The sequence below is a fragment of the Myotis myotis genome, unplaced genomic scaffold (genome assembly GCF_014108235.1).
Source record: "Myotis myotis isolate mMyoMyo1 unplaced genomic scaffold, mMyoMyo1.p scaffold_m19_p_14, whole genome shotgun sequence".
NCBI classification, from domain to species: domain Eukaryota; kingdom Metazoa; phylum Chordata; class Mammalia; order Chiroptera; family Vespertilionidae; genus Myotis; species Myotis myotis.
In genome coordinates, this window is record NW_023416318.1 from 45816850 (window position 1) to 45833241 (window position 16392).

At 36.9% G+C, this 16392-nt stretch overlaps 1 protein-coding gene across 12 annotated transcripts in view; it reads left to right on the plus strand.

Moving 5' to 3' along the window:
* The window catches only part of ATAD2B (ATPase family AAA domain containing 2B), a 127156-nt gene that overhangs the window by 81675 nt on the left and 29089 nt on the right, over window positions 1–16392 (plus strand). For 11 of the 12 annotated variants that reach the window (XR_004971922.1, XM_036335225.1, XM_036335228.1 and 8 more), the window contains 4 exons: window positions 2985–3170; window positions 6394–6529; window positions 10664–10860; window positions 14397–14556. Coding sequence is in view for 11 of the 12 variants with exons in the window: in XM_036335225.1 (XP_036191118.1) it covers window positions 2985–3170; window positions 6394–6529; window positions 10664–10860; window positions 14397–14556 (679 nt within the window). In the remaining variant the exon portion in view is untranslated. The remainder of the gene's footprint in view (window positions 1–2984; window positions 3171–6393; window positions 6530–10663; window positions 10861–14396; window positions 14557–16392) is intronic. The other variant, XM_036335227.1, reaches the window with a different exon arrangement.

A 16392-nucleotide genomic window follows, 5' to 3' on the forward strand; every position in this document is an offset into this window, starting at 1 on the left:
AAGGGAGAGGAAGAGAGAGATAGAAACATCAATGATAAGAGAGAATTATTGATCGGCTGCTTCCTGCATGCTCCACATGGGACCGAGCCCACAATCCGGGCATGTACCCTGACCTGGAATTGACCCATGATCTCCTTGTTCATAGGTCGATGCTCAACCACTGAGCCATGCCGGCTGGGCTGTCTATTCTTAATTTTTAAAATATAGTACATTTTTGTGCCCTGAACATTTTAATTTGGCAGCTAAAGTACTAACTTGAAAGTCTAGCTTTTGAGATGATAAGGACTATAGATGCAGTTTATATTATTAGTGTTTCCTTACATGGGTACTTCTAACTTCAGTGGCCTGATTTTTGCCTTTCATATCTTTAATATTCAGAGGGAGTAGTTTGTGATTTTTTATAAATAAATAAACAAATCTATGTTATATAAGGGACCATGCTATCTGGGGGCAAGAAGAGGCCAGAAGGAAATGGAGTATATTGTTTAAAGAATCAAAATGAACAGTTCCCATACACTGATGTTTGTTCATTTTATTTGTGCAAGAGTGCTGGTCATGTCAGAGGTGTTTTGAAACGGTTGGTTCAGTAATTTGGCCTACTGTCTTTTTTTCTCTATAACAGTTTTTCTGTTTTCTACTACACCTTGCACATGCACCAATCCAAGACACCCTATAGGTGAGTATTTTTCTAGTTATCAAATGGCATCACTTATTCCCAAGACAGTTGCCACTTCACTAAAACTAGGCTTTATTTTTCTACTTGGAATTATCTGGTAAATTGGTTTCATAGAATGTATCTTATTCCACAACTTTAAAAGCTACCAGCAAATTGCTGAAGAGCTGTTTTTACATTATAGAAAAGTCACAATAGGATTATCCTTTTTTTCTGAAATTTTAAATACTATTCTCAGAGACTATACTCTTTGAATTTTCATTATGAAAACTGGAAAATTAGAACAGATTGAGTACATATTTAAAGAAAATATGAAAGTTTATTTTAATACTCTGAGATACAATAGAGCAAAGAATTTAAAAGAAAACTTGTTTTAGTAGTGCTGTTAAATTTTTCTAGAAATTAAAGATGTTTTTCCTCTAAAGGCTTAGGAGAAAAAATTTTGAAAAACCCTCAACTCTGTTAGTGTTGGTGATGCTTATATATATCTAGTTCAGCCCTGCAAATAAGTTTAAAACACTACAGTGCAGCATTATTTAACTCCTGGCTCTGTAAAGTTTTTACTATCCCTTAACCTTGAGTTGCTTTGCCCATACTCTTTAGCACTTGTTAGCAGTGAGGTGTTCTCAACACATCTTCCAAGAAAACCTATACCTACAGGTACTAGAATGAAAGGCCAAATTTCATTTTTTAAAAACACGTTGGTTTCTCATCTCCCTGCGCACGTGGTACTTGCACAACTGAATTAGGTAGCTACTTTGGTGAGGTTTCTCAGTAAGCTGTATAGCTTGTTAGTCTTTTCCATATACTTTTTCTCCCAGCTGACTCTCCCTAGTTACCAGCACAGAGTGGGAGTTGGAAAGTGACAAAAGGCATTGGTCACTGTCCTCACACATCATGCCTCATCTGGGTGGCATGTAATAATACTTTTTTAAATCAAATGCCTCACTTGCCTTTGTGCTGCTGTGTGGTTCCTTCATTTTGCCGATATTTATGCTTGTTTTTCTCTTATGAATTTTCTGCAAGAACTTTGGAAAACAATAATCCTTGGATTTTCAGGATCCAGGATAAGAGGGTGCATGTTTGCAGAAAAGGTCAAAATTTGAGTCCTGAAGGAGTTGTACTGTACAACTGTTCTGGATTGGTGGATATGCAAATGTTAAAGGAAGGGAAGGAGCAAATGTTACTTTCGATGTGAGTGATCATAACATCTACATTTTATTTGAGCATCTTTCATCTGGTTTATTATTAAATTGGCAATATATTTTATTTTATACAGGAGGTTTAAACTGTATAAAATGTAGTTGAAAAATTCATGCAACTGGTAGGCTTCCTCATTAAGAAAAATAATCCTTTTGATTCTTAGAAACGTTTCTATTAATCCTAATCATTTTAAATATTAAATTCTTATTTCTGTATCTTGAACATTATATAGGTTAATTGAAATGTGTGTTTTAAAATAAGGAAAAATAGAGAATTTTAGAAATAGAATTCTCTAAATTGAAGAAAGATAGATTTTTGCACTTATTTCTACACTTGTTAAAAGTCTTAAAGAGATGTCATATTAACTTGTGAGAATTTATTGATGGGCTCTTGAGCTGTTGTTGACGTATATGTGAAGGGTTGTAGTTCTGCTTGGCAGCTTACTGATAGCCAAGCTGTTCTTTATTGGTGTTTGTTGGCAGACTGCGGCTGAAGCTACAATAGGACTCTTTTTAATACCTGAGGAAACTTTACCTTGTATTTTCTGACAGTGTCTCAGAGTTTTGTGCTAATATATTTATTGCTTGCTTGAGATGCCAGGGTATTTTGTGACGATTTTGAATTGAAGATTGAATTAAGGTAATTTAGGGAGGTGAAGAAGTGGTTCAGCAGTAGTACATTAATTTTAAGTCTATGGTGGTACATTTTGTTTAAAATGTTTATTTCATATGTTTAGTGATTTTAGCCACTGTGCACAAACATGTAAACTATGTCTTCCTTTTTTTGTGCGTACTGATATCTCTGACGTAGGTGACATCCTTATCTCTTCATTTGCAGCATATTTTATAGATAAGTGGAACAGTTTGATACCTTTATATTATTAATATCTACTGAATAGGAATAATAAAATGGCGAAAAATACTTTAGGTGGGGCAAGGGTAGATAGAAGCTATTTGGCTTGTGCATCATATCTTGCACAACTTAAATATTTGGGCTGAAAAGAATTACTATAATAGGCCTGACACATTTTTTGTATTTGGGGTTTACTGGGTAGACTTTAGAGTGATATCAGTTTGAATTTTTAATTCCTTTTTTTTCCCTTAATTAGATTTTTCGTGAAGCTCGAAGAACAGTACCTAGTATTGTTTACATGCCTCACATTGGTGATTGGTGGGAAGCTGTCAGTGAAACTGTGAGAGCAACTTTTCTGACTTTGCTACAAGATATACCATCATTTTCACCTATATTTCTGTTGTCTACCTCTGAAACCATGTACAGTGAACTTCCTGAAGAGGTAAGAACTGCTTGAATGTTGATCGCTAGTATATTGTTTTAAAATAGTTGACCTTGCCCTGGCTAGTGTGGCTCAGTTGGTTGGAGTGTTGTCCTGTGCGCCAAGAAGGTGGCAGGTTTGATTTCTGGTTAGTGCACATACCCAGGTTGTGGATTGATCCTCAGTCTGGGCACATGCTGGAGGCAGCCAGTCGATGTTTCTCTCTCACATCAGTGTTTCTTTATCTCTCTAATTACTATAAAATCAACTGTCAAGATTCATGCCTTGGTTGTACTACTTACTAGCTCTATGACTTAAACAAGTTAACATCTAAGTTTGTTTCTTTTTTGGTATAGTAGTATATTCCTTACTATTGTTGTGAAGATTGAGATAATTCATGCTTAGACCAGAACCCAACATGTATATATATATAGCATCTACTAAAAAGACTTTAGCTGTATTGTCATCAATTCCATTATAATTATCCTTCTCATCTGTTAGATTATTTGTTGGGATTTGACCTTTCAGCTTTTTCATTGGCAGCACCATGCTAAGTTGAATATTATGATGATGATGTATATTTTTCAGATCCGATATTTAGCTTTTGAGTTCAAATTCAATTTATATTTAATATATTAAAATCAAAGGTAAAAATCACAGTTTTAGAAAAAAAGTAGTATATCAAGTCATGTGAATGAAATTGATTTTCAAAAAATTATTTTAATACCCAGGTATTTAGGAATTGGTGATTGATGAAACAGAATATTCTATATACATGTGGTGAAGTTCCTAGTCAGCAATAAATGAATAAACCTACTGATACAGTTTACAGTGTGGATGAACCTCAGTATATGATGCTAAGTGAGAGAAGCTGGACACAAAAGACTACTAGTTGAATGATATACACTTTGTAGAAGAGGCAACTCTCGAGAGACAGAAAGCAAATCTCCAGTTGTTGGTCTGGGAGTCTGAATGTGAGGGACTTGATTGCAAATGGGCATGAGGGAAGGTTTTGGAGGTGATGCAAATGTTCTGAAACTGCAAATGTTCTAAAACTGACTTGTGATGGTCGTATAGCTGAATGTACTAAAAACCATTGAGTTTGAAAAGGATTAATGAGAGACATTAGAAGGTATGCATAAGTATACCTGGGGAAGTCAGAGAAAGCGTCACCCAGAAAGCATTGGCTTGAGTAGAGAGTTAAAAACTGGTTTAGGAAAGAGTGAGTTGCATGTATAAAGTTGCATGTGAACCACGGTGAGAGACAGAATGGTTTTTTAGGGAATTATATAAGACTTGTCTTCTTGCAGCATGATGTTTGAGGCTGAGAATGTCAGAAAATAAATTAGGAGTAAATTGAAAGAAAAATAATTTAGCCTACTTATAAAATGATGGATTCTGAGATCGTTGTAATAACCTGGCAGGAATACCACAGGATTATTGTAGACTTACTTTTGGTATGTTTTATATTCGCAAAGTTTAACACAGTGTTGAAAAATGTTGAGAAGGGAGAATATTTAATTAAAACTGAAAAGAAATGTTTTGCTATCTTTGAACAAAATTCTGGTACTTCTAGGGTATTGTGTTGTGTCTATTTTGTCAGGACAGAATGTTAGCTATTTTGGCTATATTTTGTCTAACGCCTCTTGACTCTTACAGGGTCTCCTCTATGTTTCTCTACCTTTATGATATCAGAATGCTTTCTTTTGAGACCCTTTAAGATCTTGATAGCAGGAAGTAAGCCTATTTTCTTCAAGTTTATATCTGCAGTGTCTGGCACATAATGATATTCAGTGGTAAATATACACACCAGAACTTCTGAATAAGGGCCAGCAAAGCAAAGACCAAAGGGTTGGAGGGAATTGCACAGGAAACTAGTCTAAAGAAATACTAGAAGGATACAAAGTGAAATTTTATAAACTCTTAAAGGATTTGGCTTTGGGTTGAGGTAAATAAATTCCTTTCAAATTTTGAATTCTAGTTTCTACTTTTCATTGATTATTTCTTCTCTATCTTAGAATTTAAGAGCTAGAAAAGTCCTTTATAGATTATGTCATCTAGTCTTCTCTATTTATTCATTTTGTGACCTTAAGCTAGTTACTTAAACCTTTACAAGCCCAAGTTTCATCTTTTAAATGAGGGATGCCTCTATACCTCATTGTTATAAAGATTGAAATAATATTTATGAAGTTCATAGTCTTCAATTCATTAAGTGGTTAGACATAACAAATTGAATGGATTGTCTAAAGCTTATATGGCTACATTTGGGCTAAAATCTGATGTCTTGAATTTTAATCCAGTATTCCCATACTGTCATGGTTGGTACTTTCTCATATTAGTGACTGCTTCCCTTTTTAATTATACTTCCCAGTTTGATGTGGGTTGGGGAACAGAAGAACGAGCTTTACTCTTTGAGTACATGCTTGTGCATTACTGTGTGCCAGGCCCTGTGGTAAGGTGTAGAAAAACAGATGACTAAGAAATGGTCTGTTCTTAGGGAGTTTGGTGTCTAGAAGTAGAAATAGACCTTCTAGAAAAACATATAAGTTAAGTGTGCAGTCAAATGTGGATGACATAAAGAAGATTTTAAAAGCATACCTTGCAAGGGGGATAGTTGGGATTAAAGTCTTTATAGAGCAGATGAACACAGGAGAGGTATAGATAATGCAGCTGGGAGAACCTGACTTACTAATTTTGCTTGGGAGTTTTGCATGGAAGATGGTGCCATTGTGGAGCATTCTGTAAAGAGACTGATGTATAGTTCATCTGCAGTGATACCAGGATTCTAGATGATACAGTGAAATAGAGTCGGTATGGAAAGAAGCCAGAGAAGAGGAAGTGCAGAGAAACAGTGGAAGAGCAAACAGTGTTGGCCACTTGCCAGCTGTCTGTTGTAGGTGCTAGGTAATTACTTTTCAGCTCCGATGCAAAAAGCGCTCTGTGATTGTTGCCATCTGACTGTTACATTCAACTATCTTTTTTACTATTATCCTCAGACTCTTCCAGCTACAGTATAATTTATTAATGACTTGGGAAACTAAATCATTCTTCCATTCTTGTTTAGTCCATGAGGTTGAACTTTTCAATAGTATATCCTGGGACTAGGTTAATTCTAACCCCACGCGAATCTTAAATGAAGATTGCAAATGGTACTAGAAATTGAAGAAATTGTAATTGGATATAATATGTAAGCTTTTAATTCTCTATATATTTAATATTTTTGTGTGTGTGTATTTGTTTATAGGTTAAATGTATCTTTAGAATACAGTATGAAGAGGTCTTGTATATTCAGAGGCCTACTGAAGAAGACAGAAGAAAATTTTTCCAAGAATTGATTCTTAATCAGGCATCAGTAGCTCCACCACGAAGGAAACACACTGGTAAAGTTCCTAAATCCTTTAGGAAAATGGATGTGGGGAGTGGAGTTAAGAGATGGCTTTTCTTGGAGTCATTTTTCAAAAATCCATTTCTTTGTGGAAGTGAAGATAGTTTTCAGGTTCTATTTATCTTTAGATGGACTTATGTAGAAGTGGCATTGTGTTCACCTTATTTCAGATTGAGAAGTACAGCCTCATTGGTAAAGCTTTACTAATAGATGACAGTTACTGAAGTGTTCTCCTTATCACTTCAATCCAGATGCTCTTGGTAGATTTCACATTCTGAGGCTCAAAAAATCAAAGAAAAAAAGTCTTTGGTTCTGTTCTGTTTTAGTCACTGTAAGTACTGAGGACTCAAACTGTCAGTTTGTGAAACACCAGGTGTTGTGCTGATTACTTTGAGGGCCAGTAGCTGATTGGAACATTTGCCTTTTCTGGTTTATTTTATTTATTGATTAAATTTTCAAATATTTATTGAGCACCTATTATATTAGACGAGAGGCCTGATGCACGAAATTTGTGCAAGAGTAGGCCTTCCTTCCCCTGGCTGCCAGGCACCGGCTTCCCTCTGGCACCCGGGACCCGGGCTTCCCTTGTAGCCCTGGCTTTGTCCAGAAGGACGTCTGGTCTAATTAGCATATTATGCTTTTATTATTATAGGTATCTTATGCAACTAGGCACTTGGAAATCTAGCATGGCTTTGTTTTGAGGATTAGAGTTTTCTTAGACTTGGGCTCAGAGCATTAAGAGGGGCCTCAAAATTTGTCAGATTTCAGTCCCCTGCCTTAAATAAGGACTACATTCCAAGTCATTCAAAAGAGTTTCTTTTCCTAGTCTTAAAGATAATAATCCTTAATTGTTCAGCCTCTTCTGGAAAATAATAATCCTGTTAGTGAAAAAAAAAAATCTAAGCCTCTTTCTCCTGGTTCTTTTTTTAAAATCTTTATTGTTGAGATTATTATAGATGTCCCTCATTTTCCCACCATGCCCCCCCTCCCAACCTGGTTCCCACCCCAGACCCAGGCCTGTACCACCCTATTGTTTGTGTCCATAGGTAATGCATATAAACATATAAGATCTTTGTTTAATTTCTTCCCATCCCCCTTCCCTCTGAGAATCGTCAGTCTGTTCCATTTCCATGCTTCTGATTCTATTTTATTCACCAGTTTATTCTGTTCATTAGATTTCTTATTCGTTTATTTTGATTTTTAGATTCAATTGTTGATAGGTATATATTTTTTGCCATTTTGTTCTTATTTTGGGGGGGTCTGGTGTGGGGTTGGAACCCCTTCTCCAGGCGGCCTCCACAGAGACAGTCTCCCTCCCAATTAAAAAAAGTGGCACATGTGGGTGCCAGACCAGCCCGTTCTGCGCCTCTGCACCTCCTACCAGTCTCAGTGTGCTTTCTTCTTTACTTCTCTAGTTGTAGGACTTCCATTCAGCCAGCTTTCCCGCAGTTCTAGATGATGGTTGTTGTGTATTTTAGTTGTAATTTTGATGTGGTTGTGGGAGGTGGCGAGTACAGGCATATACCTACGCCGCCATCTCCCCTTGTTCTTTTATGTTGCTTGTCGCTGTTCTTGTAGGATATTAAATACATCTCCCATCCCTGCCAAGTGTTTGCTTTTCCATATTCATTCTACTTCTTTGTTTTTAACAGGTTATGCCATCTAACACATTATAATGTTATAGAGGCCCGGTGCACGAATTCGTGCACCGGTGGGGTCCCTCAGCCTGGCCTGTGGGGATCAGGCCTAAATCAACTCTCCTACATCCCCTGAGGTGTCCCAGATGGCGAGAGGGCGAAGGCCAGGCCGAGGGACCCCACTGGTACACAACTGGGGTCCAGAAAAGACCGCGGAAGGGCTCCAGGGCATGTCCGGCCCATCTCGCCCAGTCCTGATTGGCTAGACCCCAGTAGCAAGCTAACCTACTGGTTGAGAATCTGCCCCCTGGTGGTCAATGCGCATCATAGTGACTGGTTGAACGCTCAAATGAATGGTCGGATACTTAGCATATTAGGTTTTTATTATATAGGACTAGAGGCCCGGTGCACAAAAATTTGTGCACTCGGTGTGGGGGGGGGTCCCTCAGCCAGGCCTGTGCCCTCTTGCAGTCTGGTACCCCTTGGGGGATGACTACCTTCTGGCTTAGGCCTGCTCCCCGAGGGATTGGGCCTAAGCTGGCAATCAGACATCCCTCTGGCAGCCCAGCAGCCCTCGGGGGATGTCCACTTGCCAGCGGGGAGCAGACCTAAGCTCCAGTTGGACATCCTTAGTGCTGCTGAGGAGGCAGGAGAGGCTCCCACCACCACCGCTGTACTGGCAGCCATCAGTCTGGCTTGTGGCTGAGCAGAGCTCCTCCATGTGAGAGCTTACTGACCATCAGAGGGCAGCTCCTGCATTGAGCGTCTGCTCCCTGGTGGTCAGTGTGTGTCATAGTGACCAGTCATTCCAAGTCTTTCTGCTGTTAGGGTCAGTTTGCATATTACCCTTTTACTATATAGGATAGAGGCCTGGTGCACGGGTGGGGGCCGGCTGGTTTGCCCTGAATGGTGTCCTGGATCAGGGTGGGGGTCCTGCTTGGGTGCCTGGCCAGCCTGGGTGAGGGGATGGTGGCTGTTTGAAGCTGGTCACACCCCCTTCAGGGTGGGGGTCCCCACTGGGGTTCCTGGCCAGCCTGGGTGAGGGGCTGAGGGCTGTTTTCAGGCTGGCCAGCAACGTAAGCTCCCAGCCTCTCCTTTTTTTCTTTTTCTTTCTTTTTTTTTTTATTCTGGGATTTATTTACCTTCTATAATTGAAACTTTGTTGCTGCTCTAGCTCCGAGGCCATGGCCTGCTGAAAGCAGGTTTCTGGGGTTTGTTTAGCTTCTATAATTGCAACTTTGTTGCTTAGAGTGGAGCTCAGAGCTTGGCTTCCTCCATCACTGGAGCAAGCAAACCTCCTGCTTGCTTCAGCTGCGTGGCTGCCAGCCGCCATCTTTGTTGGTGGTTAATTTGCATATCTCGCTGATTAGCCAATGGGAAACGTAGCGGAGGCACGGTTAATTTCAATCTTTGTCTATTAATAGGCAGGATGACCCTTTAGTGGCTCCTTTCCACATTTTCTCTGTTTTAATGAACACCTATCAAATGGCTATAGTTGTGAATCCCACCCACACCCCTGGAAACCTTGGGAAATTCAATATGGAATTTATGCCTAGTGATTATTGGTTGTTGCCTTCTATATTTCTAAGTATTTAAAATACTTCATTGTGAAAATGATTCATTTTAATAAAGTGTCTTCCATTCTCCTAGATATATTTTAGTTCCATAGATCTGAATTTTCTGTGTTAATGATTAATATAATTCATTTTATTTTTGAGTTGCTTCTGTTGACTTTCATTTTTCATTTTAGAGGCTATTTGAACTCAACAAGAATCCTTAGAATTTTAATCCTGAGCTTCAGTATGATACCAGGAAAGTCTTTTAAGGAATTAGAGAAGTGTAATTTTAAAAGTTAATACTTTACCTTTTAAGATTTTTTTGTTTTCTTTGGGGGGAGATGGTAGATAGTATATCACATATTTTATATGTAATGCTTTAGACTTGGTTTTCCATCTTCTTGCTGTGTCTTTGGAATTCTCTGTTCAGTTTCTACTTTTATTTTGCTCCCAGCAGGTGCCATTTACTATCCATACTATGTTGTACTAAGAATATGAAGATAGGAGACTAAACTCAGAATTCTTTGGGAATAGGAAGGATCAATGAATTGGTACTTGACCATTTCACTTTCATGCATATAAGGCAACCCCATTTTGATAAGCAGGTTTTAAACAAGCAAATCAGTATACAGTACTTTACTGATGTTGGTTTGAAATATCTTTCATAAGTTGTATGTAAATAATGTTTCAAAATCAAATTATTTAAAATCATATCATTTGCCATTTAAAGGAGTCCTGTTGTAAGTTATTTTATAAAGTTAAACTATTCCTTAACATATCTGGCTTCCATTCAAATTTTACATGCTGGATTTGCATGGCTCACCTGTGTTTGGAATTCTCCTTTTCTTAAAAGAACATTGTGAGAGAATGCCAGAAAAGTAATTGAGGTCCTGGCCTTGCCATCTTGGAATCAACATTTTCTTCAATTTTCTATAGGTCTTTGTGCTATGGAAGTGCTTCCTCTTGCACTACCTTCTCCACCTCGTCAATTATCAGAATCAGAGAAAATTCGGATGGAGGACCAGGAGGAAAATACTTTAAGAGAGCTGCGGTTGTTTCTCAGGGATGTAACCAAGAGGCTGGCCACAGATAAACGCTTTAACATCTTCAGCAAACCGGTGGATATTGAAGAGGTCTTGTTTCAGTAGTGTGCAAACAGTGAAGTTGAACTGGCTAAAAGAAAAAAAAAAATTGACATCTTTTTTTGGAAGGAAAAAAAGCAAAGGCATGGATGAATAAATTACCCCTAGCCTGTAAAATTTTAATCCATGTGATAACTACCAATGTCATCAGCAAATATTTGGTGACTTTTGGATGAAATTAATGACCAAGTTGTATATGTCCTCTTAATTAGTATTGATCTTTGTGATCTTTTATTTTTCAATTTAAGAAGAGGATTAAAAGTTACTTCAGTGAAATGGCCATACTAGACTATTTTTATTCCAGGATAAATTCTACAAGCATAATTGATATTAACCAAACAATACCAGTTAATATTGGCATTTCTCAAATTATGTATACTTTATTGAAAGAGGTAGCTAAGAAACCTGAAATGTGTCTTTCATGTTTTAGAAATGCCTGTGGACTAACATGCTACTTGAAGTTAAGCATATCCTGTGCAGCTAAAATTATTTTTCTCTCTAAGGATTTTTTCTGCTCCTGATGGAAAATTTCTCACTTTCTTTGTGCATTGTTTTGTGTCCTTGTGGGAGCATGGTTTGTGATGATGAGAAAAGAAATTTTCCATTTGGAATCTACTAGAATACTTAGATTAAAAAATTTTTTTGTTTTTATTTTTTTATCCTGGGATAATATAGTGTGTGGATGAACACAATATGATCTTTACTGACCTTCTTCTTATAGTTCAGACTCCATGTTTGAACAGTTTGGGTGTTTTAATCTTTTTATATCTTTTAAAAATTTGAATTATGAAATGATTCAAAGTTTAATGTTGCATACTCATTATGAAATCTGATCGGATTCATTTGGAACTATTACCTCATCTATAACTGTGAAAATGAACTATGTCTGCCTCCCTCCACCCCTGGCAAGTCTGAAAATACCTATTCTTTTTTTTCCCCAAATAAAAGGACTATCTATAATTTTACTTATATACTAGAGGCCCGGTGCACAAAATTCGTGCACTCAGGGGGTAGAGGGTCCCTCAGTCCGGCCTGCACCCTCTTGCAGTCTGGGAGCCCTTGGGGGATGTCCGACTGACGGCTTAGGCCTGCTCCCCTAAGCCGTCAGTCGGATATCTTTAGCGCTGCCGCAGAGGTGGGAGAGGCTCCTGCCACCGCCGCTGCGCTCGCCAGCTGTGAGCCCTGCTTCTGGCTGAGTGGAGCTCCCCCTGTGGGAGCACACTGACCACCAGGGGGCAGCTCCTGCCCTGAGTGTCTACCCCTGGTGGTCAGTGCATGTCATAGCGACTGGTCATTCTGCCATTTGGTGGATTTGCATATTAGCCTTTTATTATATAGGATTTATCTACAATACATAGTTTTATCCATTTGATCCTTTCAGCAGCCTCACAAAGGTCCTTATGTTGCAAATTATGAAACTGTGGCACTTTGGCAAGTGATATAGGCAAGAATCAAAGTTTTTAAAAAATTTAAAGCCCACATTCTTTACATGACCTACAGCTACCGTTTTTATCTTTTCCTGCTGAAATGATAGGACTTGCCAGACTTGCTTTTGTAATTAATGCATACCATTTTATATTTGTGGAGCACTTTTTTTTTCCTCCTAGTGTTTTCAGATAATCTTAAAACTATCAGTCCACTTTAAGATTGTTTTAAGTATTTTTTTAATATATTTTATTGATTTTTTACAGAGAGGAAGGGAGAGAGATAGAGAGTTAGAAACATCGATGAGAGAGAAACATCGATCAGCTGCCTCCTGCACATCTCCTACTGGGGATATGCCCACAACCCAGGTACATGCCCTTGACTGGAATCGAACCTGGGACCTTTCAGTCTGCAGGCCGATGCTCTATCCACTGAGCCAAACCGGTTTTGGCAGTATTTTTATTTCAAATTGAATATGGGACTCTGACAATTTTTTTTTTCCTGACACTTAATTGATAAGGAATTGCCCCAAGTTAGCCTACCATGTTGGGAGTAAACAATTTTGTGTTTGCCAGGGAAAACTTTTTCTTGCTAATCAGAAGAGATTGTCAGATTTTAAATGCTATCTATGCTAGAATAAAGTTTATAAATGATGGTTTGGCAGTGAAAGGGGATAGAAAATGCTAGTCAGATGAAATTTTTATTTAAGGGCTATATTTTCTCTAGCTTTCTTTTATGTTCTTCTCAGTTTCATTCTACTTCTGGTTCTTTGCTTTTAAAGCTGAAAAAGTAGGGATCTTTTGGAAGAATAGAGAGGGGAACCAGGATAGCCTTTAGGTAACTTAAAAACATAAATTTCTATTCAAATAATGAATGTGAGATATCTAAAACTTTCAAAGCAAACTGAAGAGAACATAAGAGTTTAGAAAATGAATGTTGAATTTAAAATTAAGCATAGAAAAAAAAAGGCATAGGTAGTAATATGAATTTGTATAGTGCTTTATGGTTTATAAACATTTCTGTCATGCACAAAAGGTATGCCAAGTGCCAGAGCCAGGAATCCAACTAATATCTTCTGAACCTATTGCTTGTTCAGTATAGCTTTACTACCTCCCCTAGAAGGAGATTGACTGGCTTTTCACCTGATTGAGGGTGAAAAATAAATGAAAGCATGCACACATACCTACCTAAAATTTAAAAAATATTTATAAAATATGTGTATGTGCATATATACAGATATTTATGCATATATATGGGCATATAATACATTTTTTAAAATCAAGGCATTAATGCCATCTGCAGTGGAGGAAACTTGCTTATAGTTTCTGAGAGCAGAAACCACTCTGTCCCCAGAATGTGGTCCTGGACTAATTAGACATTTGCAAGACTGCTTTTGTAATAGACCTAATTACTTGATTTGAGATTTGCATTGGGGAAGGCAATATATTTGTAAGTTGATAGAGCTTTCTTACGGGTCAAGAGATATAAAACATAATTTATTGGGCACATAAATCAAAATGTGTTATTTTGCTTATAGATTTATTTATATTTAGAGACAAGTTCAGCAAATCTTTTACTAGTCATGAAAGCATTGCTTGTTTTTGTTATAATTAAGTCAAAGTGTTTGTAATGACTCCAAAGGAGCAGAAAACACTTTCCATGAAACGATTCATCCTTCAGAAAGAATTTTTTTTGTTTTGTTTAAAAAACAACACATTATTTCTTTTTATTTTCCTTTAAAAGTTTTTTTTTTTTTTTTTTGAGGTAACGTTTATTGATGCTTTATCAGTGCTTTTACCTGTACATTCTCTTCTCAGGAATGGCCAAAGGATTAAAAAAAAAAGCTGACACAATTGGTTTCATAGTTCAAGATGAGAACATTTCAGAGTTGATTTAGATATGGCTTGAAACTGAAGCTTTCATGGAAAGTATGACATAGTAACTTTAGAAACATAAAGTGCTCTATACTGTTATCCTTATCTAATTATTTCTTAGATATGTAGATTTAATTTTTAAATAACTGTGGTTTTCTTTTGTGTTTTTATGAATAGATATATGACATACCATAAGTAATTTTTATTAAAATACCCTATTTGTTTTAGGTTTCAGATTATCTTGAAGTAATCAAGGAACCAATGGATTTATCAACAATAATAACTAAAATTGATAAGCATAATTACCTGACTTCGAAGGATTTCCTGAAAGATATTGACCTCATCTGTAGCAATGCTTTAGAATACAATCCAGATAAGGACCCAGGAGGTAAGGACACATTGGGCTGGGTTCACTTTGGTGATGGAGAAGGTAGTTTAAAGTTTAAATACTAATGTTTCAAACAGATTAATTTATTTTAATGACATTATTGTATTTAGTTCTTCTTGGTGAGGAACTAATGTACTTAAATTATTAACTTACTAAATTAAATGTACTTAATTTAGAGGATTTTATTCTGTGTATTATGTTTAGGGTTTAGTTTCATCATTTACCTTTCACTTTCTATCCTTAGATTTCTATTTTGTTTAGGTAAAATGGAAAACTGATTGAGAATTTAATTAAAAATTTATTATTTAGTCAACATCACCAGTGCTGATAAACAGTGGGAATTTTGAATTTGTGGGAACTCATTATAGGATATGTTTACGTATCAAAAGACCTCTTTATGTAGGCATTACCTGTTCTATAGATTGTAGATATTTTTATGTGATTTTATTATTTTACTCCAGATCCCACCCTGTACTCAAGTCAGTAGTCATTCCCAACTCTTTCAGTGCCCTCCAGGGAAGACTGCAGGGAACATATCTGTAGTTATACAAGATGAATGTCAAAGGAAAATATATGTCATGGTGAACCTTGTAGATTTGTCCACTTGCGTTAGTGACTTAAGGAAGGAATTAAAGAAGAAAAACTTGGCAGTGTATTGGACACTTTTAAGAAGTGTGGATAATTTTGTGATTCAATATTTTAAGAACCTGGAAGGCAAGATGAATGGAGCAAGGCTAAAGCTGTGATGGGTTAAAGAAGCAGCAATCATTCATATTATCCAGGATAGAATTTTTTTGGTTATTTTTGTGATTAGAACAATATTTATGCTTTTGTTCTAATCACGAAAAAGTGTGGTTAGGACAAAAGTAAGCATAAATTATGGTGTGTCCAAACTATAAGGTACCAAGGACTACTGAAAACAATGGGCTGTATAAATCTACCGAAGATTGTCTCACCTAAAACACAGGAAATCACCCACATGGATAGGAAGAACCAAGTCCACTTCCTGATCTAGAGTATAGCACTGTGTGCCTCTGTGTTCACTCTAACTTACATACAGGTTCTTCAGAGAACAGGGTTTATTTTATTTTTTTAAAATTTTCTTTTTGAGGGCTTAAGATATCATAATTTACACTGCCAAAATACTACTTGCTTTTTATAACCAATCAAAGAGTTAAGAGATGGTTTTAGAAAAAATTAAAATCTTTTTACCAAACCTGTAAAATTTCTCCATTAGAAATAAATAATATTATCAGTTTGTTGTATATATTTTATTATTAATCAAACAGAAATAAGCAAGTGTGGAATACGGGTATTATCTTGTGTGTGTTTAAGATATACATTATATATAAATCTGCAATCTAAAGTGTGGCCTCTTTGTTTAGACATCATTATGGGATGATCTTTATGGGATGTTTTTATCTTGATCCATCGTGGTCACAGAGTAGCTTTTTCTGATATTGGTTAAATTTGTTTATGTTTCACTTGAATAGACCAAGGCCTAGCTGATAGTGCCAGGCCAGCTCCCAGCTAACAAGGGCCAATATTCTTTTTTTCATTCTAGTGAGAATTCTGTTTCTTCAACAGATGATATACATGTAAGATGCTTTCTATTTTTTAAAAATATATTTTATTGATTTTTTACAGAGTGGAAGGGAGAGGGATAGAGAGTTAGAAACATCGATGAGAGAGAAACATCCATCAGCAGCCTCCTGCACACCTCCTACTGGGGATGTGCCTACAACCAAGGTACATGCCCTTGACTAGAATCGAACCTGGGACCTTTTAGTTGGCAGGCTGATGCTATATCCACTGAGCCAAACCAGTTAGGGCAAT